This window comes from Chanos chanos, chromosome 6 (assembly GCF_902362185.1).
Source record: "Chanos chanos chromosome 6, fChaCha1.1, whole genome shotgun sequence".
Lineage (NCBI taxonomy): Eukaryota > Metazoa > Chordata > Actinopteri > Gonorynchiformes > Chanidae > Chanos > Chanos chanos.
Window position 1 is genome coordinate 27,651,197 of NC_044500.1, and position 12,868 is coordinate 27,664,064.

Below are 12,868 nucleotides of genomic sequence, written 5' to 3' on the forward strand. Positions count from 1 at the left end.
CATACGCTTACAAGTGCTTGAATGGCTGGCAAAATGTGTGTGTGTGTCTAATGAGAAAAAAAAAAACCTAGTGGAAAATAGGATGGAATTAACTGAACGCGCGTTTTTATCCACGTACTACTCACTGACATTGTATATACTGTATATATTTCAGCAAATTCTTCATTTCATGTTATTCTGACCAAGGTTGTGCATATAAATTTATAATTACACACCAGTAACTGTCCAATTCAATGAGAAATATGGGAAACACGTTTACAGTATGTTGAAAGTCCACTGAGATTGCATAAGTAAAGTATATTTCTTCCAGTGAGTAATGTCAGACATACAGATGGACGATATAATATGTATGTAATGGAGGCCTTATCTGTCTAATGTTTTAACTATTGCTACGGCAAAATGCACTGCAACATTTCACAAATGTACTACTTAAATGAGAATGCTCAGCCCCCAGAAACCAAACTGTCGCCATGATTTTTCCGATATCTTATTTCATTTGACCAATAATTAGCAAATGTTTGTCATTGTTTACTTTCTGAGATGCAGTGAATGTATAAGTGCATCGTTTTGGGCGGGTTGATGGACTGTTAGCAGTTTTTGCATTCACTCTTGCCTCATCCTGTCTCCCGTGAGAATGAATGAGAACAGTTTCAACCAGTTTTCACAATAAAAAAGGGCTAGCTCTGGCTTGAAATGACCATTTTACTTTTTTTTTTTTTTTTAATTGTGCGCTTGGCAAATCAGTGTCAATGCAGCTCCTACTGTTAATGGGATGAATACATTGAAGTAGCTCTTAGTGTGGTACAGGTTGTTAAAAAATTGACATTTTAAATGAGAAACACAAAAGCGCGTGGTTGAAAGCACAGCCGAAGTGCTGATAAACACTGAGGTAAAGGTTTTAGGAAACCCACAAGTCCAAAAGGGAGAACCTTCTGGTAAAGTATTTCCTTTGAGACTTCCAAATAACGCCATGTACCAGACAGTGTCATTTACTGCTGACTTTATTTATTGCTCTTTCCAAGAGAAAAAAACACTAGGCACTTCCTCACACAAAAAAAGCTCATTTTTGCAGTGAATCCTGAATGATGCTTTCACACAGCGCTCAAAAAAGATGACCGGTACTGAGATAAAGCACGATATTAGTCATATCCCTGTGTTGTAGTTCATTTTTGATATTATCAGGGTTTTTTTTCAGCTTCAACTGGAAACTTTAGAAATGCTGAACTAAGCGACATAATCAATTTGTTGACATCGACACTTGTTTGTTTCTTTTATTATTTGAAGCACATTACGTGTTATTGTGTACATACACTTCACATTGCTATAACCACAGCCAATCACCAAATCATATATAATTAAAACAAAAGAAAATGAATTCAGTTTTGGACCATTGTTTTTTTAGACTTACAGACCCATAAAAGCAGCTTGTGCTCACCCATCTGGAACGCCTGTTTGTTTTGGGATTACACCATGGTAGCGCAGTGGGGGGGGAAGTGACAACTGTTTGTATTTACAATGAGGTCTTTCATCCTCAAGTGTGTCACTTGTGTGCTCCCCACACAGCGTGCCTCTTAGTGTTGTGGGGACAGGAGGAGACAGCTGTGTGTGGAGTGTCAGTGTGTTGTAGGGAAGATCCCGTGTGTGTGTTTGTGTGTGAGTTGTGTTACAGGAGGAAAGTGTATATTGTATGCTAAAGGAGAAAAGAAGTCACCATTGTGTGTAATAGAAGGACATTGCATATTGAGGGGTGTTGGAATAGCTGGGCCACTAGAGGGCACATTTGAACCAAGTTGGTAATTTCAAGTTTGTTTAAACTTTTCTACCTGTAGAAAGTCATTTGTCGCTCAAAAGAATAGATGATGATCCACCGATGATCATATTCAACCTGAGGAGATAACCCACCCAAGGCAACTCTGGAACCTTCCAGCTACGTATAGGGCAGTCCATGCTACGTACTCAGCCCTGCTGATACATAGCAAGGATATTGTATATAGACCTTAGTTAGATCGAGCACAATGCTGTCATTTTTTCACACTGTAAATAGAAAGTCTTCCAGTTTACAGCTGAAAACTCTACATCAGTTGTTTGGTCCATGCCTTAACTGAATGAAGGATTGTCTCTTTGTTGATCCAAACTTTATATATAAATAGGAATGACAACCAGCTGTGTTGGAGCCAAAAGTTCACAGCATACATTAATTAAATTTGGCAGTCTGCTAATGAGTATTCTGCATTGCTTCCAAATATAAAATGCCCCAGTTCCTCTATGAGTTCACAACGCATTGCACAGAATACAGGGGATTATCAAGACTGCAATTTAAAAAACAAGAAAAGAGAGAGAGAGAGAGAGAGAGAGAGAGAGAGAGAAATTAAAAACAAATACAAACCACCAGAAATGTGAAGTCAAATTCGTGCAGACAAATGTGAATGTTAATGTAAATTTTCTTAGTTCTGGCAACGATGCATTAAAACAGAATTAATAAACAAACAAACAACCCAACAGAAAACACAGGTGAAATAATCATCTGGACTTTTAAGATTTACTGTAGTGACACTCAGAAGAGTAATATTTACCAAACAGCAATATAAATAGTGACTTGTATTATTCTATATTCTTTTAAACAACATGGCAAATACTGACATGCATTTCTCAGGTGCAGTTCAGACATGTGATGTACCATCAGATGCACTCATAAACATTACTATGAGGTTCCATGTGCCAGTTATGTTTTGTATAGACTTGTTTTGTGTGGGTCTTGTGGTCTCATCACATTAAACTCATACATTTTCCATAAAGATAAACAAGAGGGTGTGGATCTTACTGCAGAGAAATGAAGAGTTGTGAAAGTCAGATTCATATACTCAAAAATGCTAAAACTTTACCTGGGCCAATATAATTAAAAACCAAAAACTGCTTGGCTGTATGCCACAAAGTATCTCAAAGCACTATGCCAAGGAACAGGTCTTGTGTGAGAGAAAGTGGGCGTGGCCATAGACGGCTCCTTTTTCAACCATTATCAGTATATTGTCATAGGCCTGGGAGCAGAGCACATCCGTATATCTTCCATAAACAAACATAACACTTAACACATGATACATACAAACACAAAATACATGTTCTATAGATAGGAATACCACATCTTATAATCATGTCTCAGAGTATGTAAATGATGATTCTTATACATCAGTGAGTAACAATATACACTGTTACATGAGTTACAACGTAACAGTGTGACATAATGTTAGCAGGGATGATGAATTTCTGCGTCATTTTGGCTCGAGCAGGATCGCTGGTCCGAATCCAAAAAAATACAGTAGCTGCATAAACACGTTCGTGTATCAGACACACACTGAAAGGTTGATTTAATACAGATTTAACAGAGATTTGACACAGACCCTGACCCATAGCCATTTTCCAGTTACAGAGACTGCTGTCTGACTGTAAACACAACAGGTGCTCTCTTCAGACAGATGCTTCTAGAGCTGCCTTTAACGAGGAATATATGAGACCTCACGCTGGCTTTGGCACCGGAGATGGTGAAGCTGGCATGATCTGCGTCATATACGCCGTAGGCCAGTCCCAGGGCGGATTACCCATGACGAACGCTTTTACAGGGGGAGCGTGGCTCATCAGTGACCCAAGACGCGGTGTTAATCCCTGGTTAACTGCAGAGAAAACAACGCTAAAACCGCCCAAACAAAAATAAAGGCCTGGGTGCCAGGGGGTTTCCACAGAGAGGTGGGAAATCACGATGCAGGGAAGCAGTTAAGGTCCGCAGAGGCAAAGAAAACGCAAAGCAAAATGAAAATCAAAAAGCGCCTCTGACACAACGAAAGGTGCAGAGTCAAGAACAAGGAGTCTGGATCAACAGCAATCCTGTTTCAGATCTTCTAAGGAAGATATTGACTGTTCAATACTGTGTTCAAACAATGCAAGGCCAAAAAAAAAAAAAGTTTACTTGGAAAGTCATGATAAAGGATGACAAAGAAACGTTGCCTTTTGGGATAGGAAAACTGCGACTGCTTTTATTATGTAATGCAATCCTATAAAGAAAAGAATTATTTCAATCCTGAATACTGATGTTCTGAAGACTTTTTACCAAGCTTACCTTTTTAACAGTACCTTGTGTTAAGTGCTTTCTGGTTCACTAGCAAAGCTCGGAAATTGACAGTCGCAAGAAAATTATCTGTCACTTAACCACAATACAGAGATTGCTGGAGATTGTAAATGTTAAAAGTTACTTTTGAAAAAAATCTGTTCTTTTTATTGCCCTTAATTTATGGAAATAATGAGTAAAAACTAGAGTAATGAGTAACAAGACCCTGTAGTTTAATGTGAAGATAGTAACCATTAAACTATTTTAAACCCATTTTAAACACCACTATATTGAGAGTAAGCCACAACTGAAAATTGCCTCACTATGATTCTGCACAAAAAAGGTCATTGTAGCAATTCATCTTCATTTTGAAAAAAAAATAAAAATATTCCAAAAACATCCTGTGCTGGAGAAGCCAGAGGATATGTTCCGTTTCATGTAACTGATGGAGGAACTGAGACAAGATGACATGATGGTTACATTTCACTGATGTAATTTCAAAAACACCAAATCAGAATCAACATGGGGGTACTGGAACCGTAGAATGGGCCTACTTGAAACTCACTAAACATATGTGATTTCTACATCGGCTGTCTGCGGTTTTCTTTTTTTTTCAGTTGTTTGAGCCGTTTGTTTAAGCTGACTTTGCTCAAAAACATATCTTGTTAATCTGTTTCTGTAACATCAGAATTTCAGTTCTATAAAATACATCTTTCGTGTTCCTTTCCCACCTTATTTCTTCAACCATACTTTCTTATCACTTGTTTTATCATTATTCTAATATTAGTTAGCGGACGGTAAGAGGCAAATGTAAGCTCACCTGGTGTGAAAAATGCAGATTTATCTGTGTACAAATATTACTTCAGAAGGTTCATCTCAAACATTGTTTCATATACAATGCACAGTATTACAATACAAGACACAGTATAGTACACACACACACGCGCACACACACACTCACACACACAAGAGCGGCAGCGGCAGCTGGCACAGTGAGCTATATTTAGCTGTCTGGACTGTGCCAGAATATGGGTGAAATTACATTCCTGTCATCAAACAGTTGAGATTAGCATTGTCTACAGTTAATATATTAAGGGGAGGGGTGGATCCAAGAGAAAGACTATGTGTGTAACGACACAGTGATTACTGGTCAGAATCTCCTCCTGGACTGGTTACAGAGTTCTTTATAGGATCTGGCATCCATTCATTACCAACTCATGAAATCAAAGACAGACAAGTTAAAAGGACTTCTCAGAGACAGCAGACAGTCCAAATTAGATTCTTGGAACTCTGTAAAATGCTTTTTACTTTACTTGATATACTCATCTTTTTTTGGGCCATGCAATTTCATGCAAAAAAGTTACGGCTTACTTAAAAACTGCATAGTTCTCAAAGCTGCTTGATGAATATAACAGAGCATATAAAATCTTTTTACACTGACAGTAAAAGGACCTCTGCATCTGCATTTGCACTGAGGCATCTGCATCCATCATTCTCATATTCATACTACTGCAGGTCAGGGCCTGTTTATTGTTCCACAGAGCAAAATACAGATAACTAAAAAGCCACATAGCAGACAAGATTCTCACTGCCTGGGAGTTTCTTGGGCTCTGAGCTCGCTGAAAGAGGAGGTGAGGTGGGAGAAAGAGGAGGCGAGCTGAGAGAAAGAGGAGGCGAGCTGGGAGAAGGAGCCACAGGGGCCTCCTCCAATAAGTGAATAAAAAGGGAGCGATTAGAGCAGGTCACAGTCTGCTATCACGTGACGTGAAATATCAGCTCCACAAGTGCTGGATTAGAAAGTCCATGTCATCTTCTCTCTGGGTGTCTATTAATAACAGGGCTGCAATGGGGAAAAGAGGGGAAACCAGAGGCCAAGAGGCAGGGTTTAAAGACAGAGCCTATTGTTCCAGCATCACTACACACCAAATCCTTCTCCTGCTTCACGACTCAAAGGTAAGGCTCAGTTCTCCTTTGACTCTTAGACTGCGTGTCTTTTTTGCATCCTAACACAATTGTGTTTTGTTTACATATAGTAAAATACATTAGTAAAGAACTTCTAAAAGAATTACACATTCTGATAAATTGAGATATATTCTATTGTTCTGTAAAGATCAAAGGGAGAATGCTTAATAATATTTTTTTTATTTATTCAGATGATCATACTTGTAATTACTTGCAATCACTTGTAATTACTGAAATACATTGTGAAATTGTGGGGTTTTTCTCTGATTCAGAGAGTCTTTGTTACCGTTAAATTCTAAATAAATGTTAGTTGCAAATTACTGTAAATCATTTAAAAAATTATTAATTTCATTTGACACCACTGTGTTACATAAATTATTATATAGGTACAGGGAAATTTTTAAAAAAATGACAATTTAATGTATATTTGCATCAATATGACTTAATATCATAACAAAAAAAACAGTTTTAAATGTGACATAAATGCCATAACTGGAGAACCAAACTATTACTTTTTCATCATATTTTTCCATCTCACTTTCAGTTACATTGAATAATATAATGTAACAAAAATAGAAGTCAAATTTCCACAGACTTATCGGAGGATGTTTTGACAGAGTGTAGCTTAGCGTAGCACTTCAAAGCCTCTGTGAGATCCTAATGCAGGACTATTTGCGGTAGGCTATTGCTAATGGGCAGGAGAAAGCTTGGATTGTTATCTGTCTGAAATAGTTGCCGAGCCAGTATCAGTCTTTGTCTCCATATGTCTGCCAACACCTTCTTTTTTTGGGGGGGGGGGGGGGTACTTGTGAGCTGCATCTTTGAGTGTGTGTGTGTGTGTGTGTTTGCATGAGTGAGTGAGAGAAAGAGAGAGAGAGAGAGAGAGAGAGAGAGAGAAAACCCTGTCACCACTGTTAGCTGACTCACTGATACAGAGCAGATGGCCGTGGTTTTCTGTGGCCACTTTGAAACTTTGTTCATGTTCAAAAGTTTCATTAAAACATGAACAGCAAAAATGCAATTGACCTTTGTTCAGTATCCAAATGTTTAAAATTTCAAATGTAATCACGGCAAACACTCCACATTACATTCTTCAATACACTGTGGTTTTCAGACATACCTGTAAGTGGAGAAAAAACCTCTCCAAGTAAAATATTCAATATTCTGTGTTCACTGTTTAACAGAAACATCCACCTAAACATTTATGACTCTGACTGGTTGAATTAATAAGAGAGGGCGGGACACAATATAATAAATAAGCACTAATTGGTTACTATGCCTCTGGCCTCTGGGGTTTGATAACAGCTGGGATATGAATCATCTTAAAAGAACTGGATGCCAACAGTCGCAAGTGGTCTCTATTGGCCAGTGCTTCAGAAACAATTGCTTTTATTTTTGTCTTCTAGGCTGAATCGACATTGTGAAGATGCCTGAGCAGTCGTGAGTAGGCCTATATAATGGTTGTGCTTTCTTTTCCAAAGGCAGTGCGTCTGATGGATCTTCCAACATATGGCTTCTATTCTTGGAATTACTAGTCATATCTGTAGCTTAAAAATATGCAAGTGAAACAGAGAAGAATGCTTGTATGCATTACCACAGCGATGCATGTTATACCATCATGTCAATTGCCCTTATATAAAACACTAAAACAATACAAAACAATACAACACACCTTATGCATTTACATACTGTAATGAGATAATACCCATGATCTAATAATATCTTTTTGTCTCCTTCACAGACAAGAGGTAAGACTTAAACATTGTTTTCAAATTGTGTGTGGTTTCCTGGTACCCTCATGGAGGTTTGAGACATTATTAAACATGAGGGTTGAAAGTTTCACTATCAGATAATATTAGGAGACATACATTTACCTAGTAAGGATTGACAGGAATAACGATATGTTGTATTTTTGTCTCTCATTTTTGCAGAAAAAGTCTAAGATCTCAGCATCTCGCAAGCTGATGCTGAAGGTATGTCTGGCATATAAGACAAGAACCCAGCAGTCTGCATTCGTACCGAGAATATATCATTGATGGATGTGTGTGTGTATGTGTGTGTGTGTGTGTGTGTGTGTGTGTGTGTGTGTGTTTGTGTGTGTGTGCACTCTAAGAGCTTGATGGTAGCTAAAGCGAAGGAGGAGTTGGAGCAGGAGCTTGTGGATAAGGAGGAGGAGAAACAGAGGTACCTAGAGGAAAAAGCTCCACCCTTGCAAACCAGTGGCATGTCTCTTGCCGAGCTTCAGGTATTCCTGAGCAAACCAGACACTTTCCAATCTAATACCAACTCTCACTCTCTCATTATCTAAGCACTCATAGGCCAAAAGTCAGGGAAACATCTTCAACAGGTCACCAGTCCACCGCAGGACAGACACACAGACAAACACACTCACACATACATTCATACCTAGGGGCAATTTAGTGTCTCCAATTCACCTAACCTGCACATCTTTGGGAGGAAACCCACACAGACACAGGGAGAACATGCTAACTCCACACAGAAAGGTTGCCCAGCTGGGAATCGAACTTGAGACCTTCTTGCTGTGAGGCAACAGCACTACCCACTGCACCTGCCGTCCAACTCAAGATGATTAAATATGTATCAAATAAACAGTCTTAAACAGTGTAGCTCTCATCTCTCAAACTTATGGTCCTGAAAACTGCGGGTTGCAATCCTCTAGTGTTCTGCAAATAACTCTCAAGCAAAGCTTCAACTGACAGCAAATTGTAACTAAATTTCATCCTTATGTGCATTGCTCTTCAGCCTATGTGATGAGTGAAAAGTTTGTCTCTGTGATAGGAGCTCTGTCAGGAATTACACGCCAAGATTGATGTAGTAGATGAGGAGCGGTACGACATTGAAGCAAAAGTCCTGCTCAACACAAGAGAGGTACAAACTATGAGATATTCAATATTTCATTAAACTGTAGTATTAATATTAAAAAAACTCTGATGATGAAAAATGATCATGTCAAATTCATGTTTTTCTTTTACAGATAAAGGACCTGAACATCAAGGTTCTGGACCTGAGGGGTAAGTTCAAACGGCCAAACCTGAGGAGAGTGAGGGTGTCTGCTGATGCTATCCTGCGCTCCCTCCTGGGCTCCAAACACAAGGTATCCATGGACCTCCGCGCCAACCTCAAATCTGTTAAGAAGGAGGACACAGAGAAGGTGGGTAGGAGCACTTTGGGCCTCCATGAACTAACACTCCTACTGAGCAGCCCTGCTGTGCGGGACAGACTTTGTATGAATTCCCAAATACTGGAAGGTTTGTTCGTTTGTTTGACTGGTTAGTTGGTTGGTTAGCTGTCTGGTCGGTTGTTTGCTTTGAATTGTGTGACAACCATGACAGAGCTGCGATCCTAGACGTCAGGATCTTCTGTAAAGGAGAGAGAGAATCTGACCTACATCTGTCTCTCGTTAACCTGTGTGTTTCTGCAGAAGGAGACAGTGGAGGTGAGTGACTGGAGGAAGAACGTGGAGGCCATGTCCGGGATGGAGGGCCGTAAGAAAATGTTTGACGCTGCTAAAGGGCCAGCACAGTGAAAGCCAGATTGCTGTGGGACCCGAGAAGGTGTGACACATATTCACAGAAAGTCTTTATGAAACCACTGCAGTGTCTTTGTAGAAACATAAACACAATAAAATAGATTGTGGTTGAGAGTTCTAGTTAGGGGAGTACAGGGCAGTGGAAAGCACTACAAAAAGAGTGGACATAGGTTTTGGTAGTAAAGTAAGAATAATGGGAGTTTCTTTCTTTCTTTCTTTGTTTTTTTTAAGCAGTGCATCAAGAAGAATTCAGGAGCAGAAGATGTGTCCAAACCAGTGTACACTGTGCATCAAAGAGGTGTTAACACCAGATGTCATACCAGCCTTGCAGTCACGCTCTCCAAAGCTATATTTATCAACCTCTGCATCTACATCCATTCCGGAAAATTCAAAATGAAATGTGTTCCAGAACTGTGGAATTCATCAATAACTGTGAAGCTGTCAAATGGTCTCTAACACACAGATGTAAACAACTGCTAAACTATGACAATTAATCATCATGACAGCTGTATCGGTTAAGAATGTCAAAAACCAATGCCAGCCTGAATAAAACATTTGATGCACAAAGAATGCAACCATTGTAAGTTTATGTTTATCAACAGGGAGTCTTTGAAATCTGTAATGTTGGCTAGCTAAAGAATGCCACTCATTTAAAGGCAAATACTAAAACATGTTACGGCCTTAAATGCAATACGGATTAAGAGTAAATGTCGAACAAATGTAACACTGGGATACGGAGAAACCCATCGTAAATACATTTGGCTAAAGAGATAGCTACGATAGGAGTGGATATATCTGTAAAAGTAAAAAATTATAGTATCGGTTATCCATGGGTTTTAATTTAACTTTCCAGTAGATGAGAACTATATGACTACACTTTTGTGCATTGCCCGCTGAGGCCTCCCTGAGATGAGCACTCGTGATGTACGCTGTTTCAAATGGAGTTACGTGTTATAGGGTTGCCACCCGTCGCTTATAATACGCTTATAATTATATTCGTCGCCAGGGAAAGGGCTAACCCCCTGATCATTGAGCCCAATATCTTGACAGCCTCTTACGTTTCACCGGGGGACTTGAGACATCATTGAAATAATAAGGAAAAGAAAAATACAGCAACTGAGAGTGCTATTTTCAATTGCTTTCACTACTTCAATACTGGGGGCAGCCATCATGGATTTTGAAGTCGGGGTTGGTGGGGTTTCTCCGACTTTCCGAATTGGAAATCTGAATTCAAGGGGCGTTCCCGCTGAAATTTCCGATTGGGAACTCGGAAATTCCGACTTCCGAGTTCAAATGGAACGCACCATAAACTACAAGGCAACCACGGAGTTACACCTAATGGAAACGATGACGCTGACGTGCAGCACACAAGCATGCAGAGTTTGTTGGTCTGTACCTCAACACTGAAATTAAACTTCCCCACTCCGCTTGTATAATTGGTTTGATTTTACTTAATGTTATGTTATTCTCAGCACTTTGAAGACCTAGTGCATATATGAAACGACGTGTACGAAAATACGGGACAAATGGCGTCCCTTATTGATTCAGTTCGAGACGATGCCGTATTATAAGGGACGGGTGGCAACCCTAGACTGCACGTCAGCGTCATCGTTTCCAACCGTGCGGTGTGTCACGCTTTTCTTCCTAAAACGTTGCTATTACAGTACGAGCACACTAGATGGTAGCCTTAATCAAGCGCAATGAAGCACGACTTGACGTGATCAATTTCACAATTGTGAGGGCTAGAGAATTTGTACTGAGCAGGCTTAGACGGGCTCAGTAAGAATGAAGGATTTGGATACTCCTTCAAAGTAAACACTGTGGAAATGTCTCCAAACATCTCAAAGACAGAGTTATTCAAAGGACAAAGAAAAAATATGAGACTATATATATCAATACAGTATTGTGAATTTTGTTTCGAATAGCAGCAATAAAAAAAACTGTCAAGTTACGTGAAACAGACATAGAATTGACTTGTTAAGAGACATAAAAAAGACAGAATTGCACCTACTCCATCATTCTGTTTTTTTTTTTTTACATCTGTGGACTACGCCTTGTCTTGTGTGGTTTAGTTTTAGGTATCATCAGCAAGAGTCCTCTGAGTCATAAAACTCCAAGGTTGTAAGTCATCCAACTGTTTTTTCACATCACACACACACACACACACACACACACTGCAAACTGAGAAGGTACAGCAGACAATGGATATTTAAAATACGACAGGTCATAGCAGGAAAATGCTTCTGAGGTCTGTCAACATTTGGCCTTAGCTGGGGGGGTCACAGCGTAATTTATTAATAGTGTGTGTGTGTGTGTGTGCGTGCGTGTGCGTGCGTGCGTGTGTGTGTGTGTGTGTGTGTGTGTGTGTTAAAAGCTTTGGCATGGTGGTAAAGAGTGCCAATGACAGTGTGGACAGGAGAGAAAATCTCTCCAGATTGAGGCATTGCCTTGGACACATTGCTGATGTTTGTGGGGGCTGATCACACTTCTAGGTTTTCTCCTCTGGGTATAATGTCTTCCAAAACACAAAGGCAACACAGGTCAGCCACAAGGAATCAGTCTAGATTAGAACCTTTAATTAAGTACATGCACAGGCTAGCTTTCCACTGGAAAAAGGAATGTGTGCTTATGGCGGAATGGAAAAATAAAAAATTGATTACATGTATATTATGAATGATGTATACTGTTCACTCACTACATGTTAAAAAAATAAGCCTTAAATTCTCATCCAGTTTATCAGTATTAAATTAACACTCAAATATACACTATCAGAGTTAATTCAACACAATCAGAGTTAATTACCAATGGTAAATTTGTTGTGTAGGATTCATATCATCAATGTTATATCTAAGTGATCCATATCCAAGTATACGATTTTACAGAATTTAACAAAAGAACAAAAAAAATAACAAATGTTAATGACCTAGTCTTACTAGAGTTGTCTAAATGAAAGTATTTTCAGAAACAAAATAAATGTAAAAATCACAATACGAGGACTTAAAATGACCCATCAAATCTGAGCAGTAAAATGTTTGGGGTATTTATGTGCTGTTTCTAGACAACTAGAGCTAGCAGTGTCTGTGAGCTTTTGACCATAGAGAGAGGGACTGCGTAGTGGGGTCAGGGGGTAGCAGTGCTGTCAAAAACACAGGCGTCAGAAGGGCTTCCTGGCATAAGCTTGCCGTCTCACCTCCAGAACACGCTGATAACACCCTGTAGCTTGTTTCACTGTGGACGTGTCTAAACCTGTGTGTGTGTGT

At 39.4% G+C, this 12,868-nt stretch overlaps 1 protein-coding gene across 1 annotated transcript; it reads left to right on the forward strand.

The window, feature by feature from the left end:
* Window positions 1-7,980: 7,980 nt before the first annotated feature.
* Window positions 7,981-9,605, forward strand: tnni1b (troponin I type 1b (skeletal, slow)). Its single transcript, XM_030776647.1, has 5 exons — window positions 7,981-8,031; window positions 8,172-8,303; window positions 8,858-8,947; window positions 9,054-9,230; window positions 9,501-9,605. Exons 1-5 carry the CDS (start codon window positions 8,023-8,025, stop codon window positions 9,603-9,605), a joined length of 513 nt encoding a protein of 170 aa, XP_030632507.1. The 5' UTR covers window positions 7,981-8,022.
* Window positions 9,606-12,868: the final 3,263 nt, after the last annotated feature.

Coding starts and splice junctions, on each gene's coding strand:
- tnni1b (XM_030776647.1), top strand. Junction 8,304..8,857: donor TGTCTCTTGCCGAGCTTCAG/GTATTCCTGAGC, acceptor TCTCTGTGATAG/GAGCTCTGTCAGGAATTACA. Junction 9,231..9,500: donor AGAAGGAGGACACAGAGAAG/GTGGGTAGGAGC, acceptor GTGTTTCTGCAG/AAGGAGACAGTGGAGGTGAG.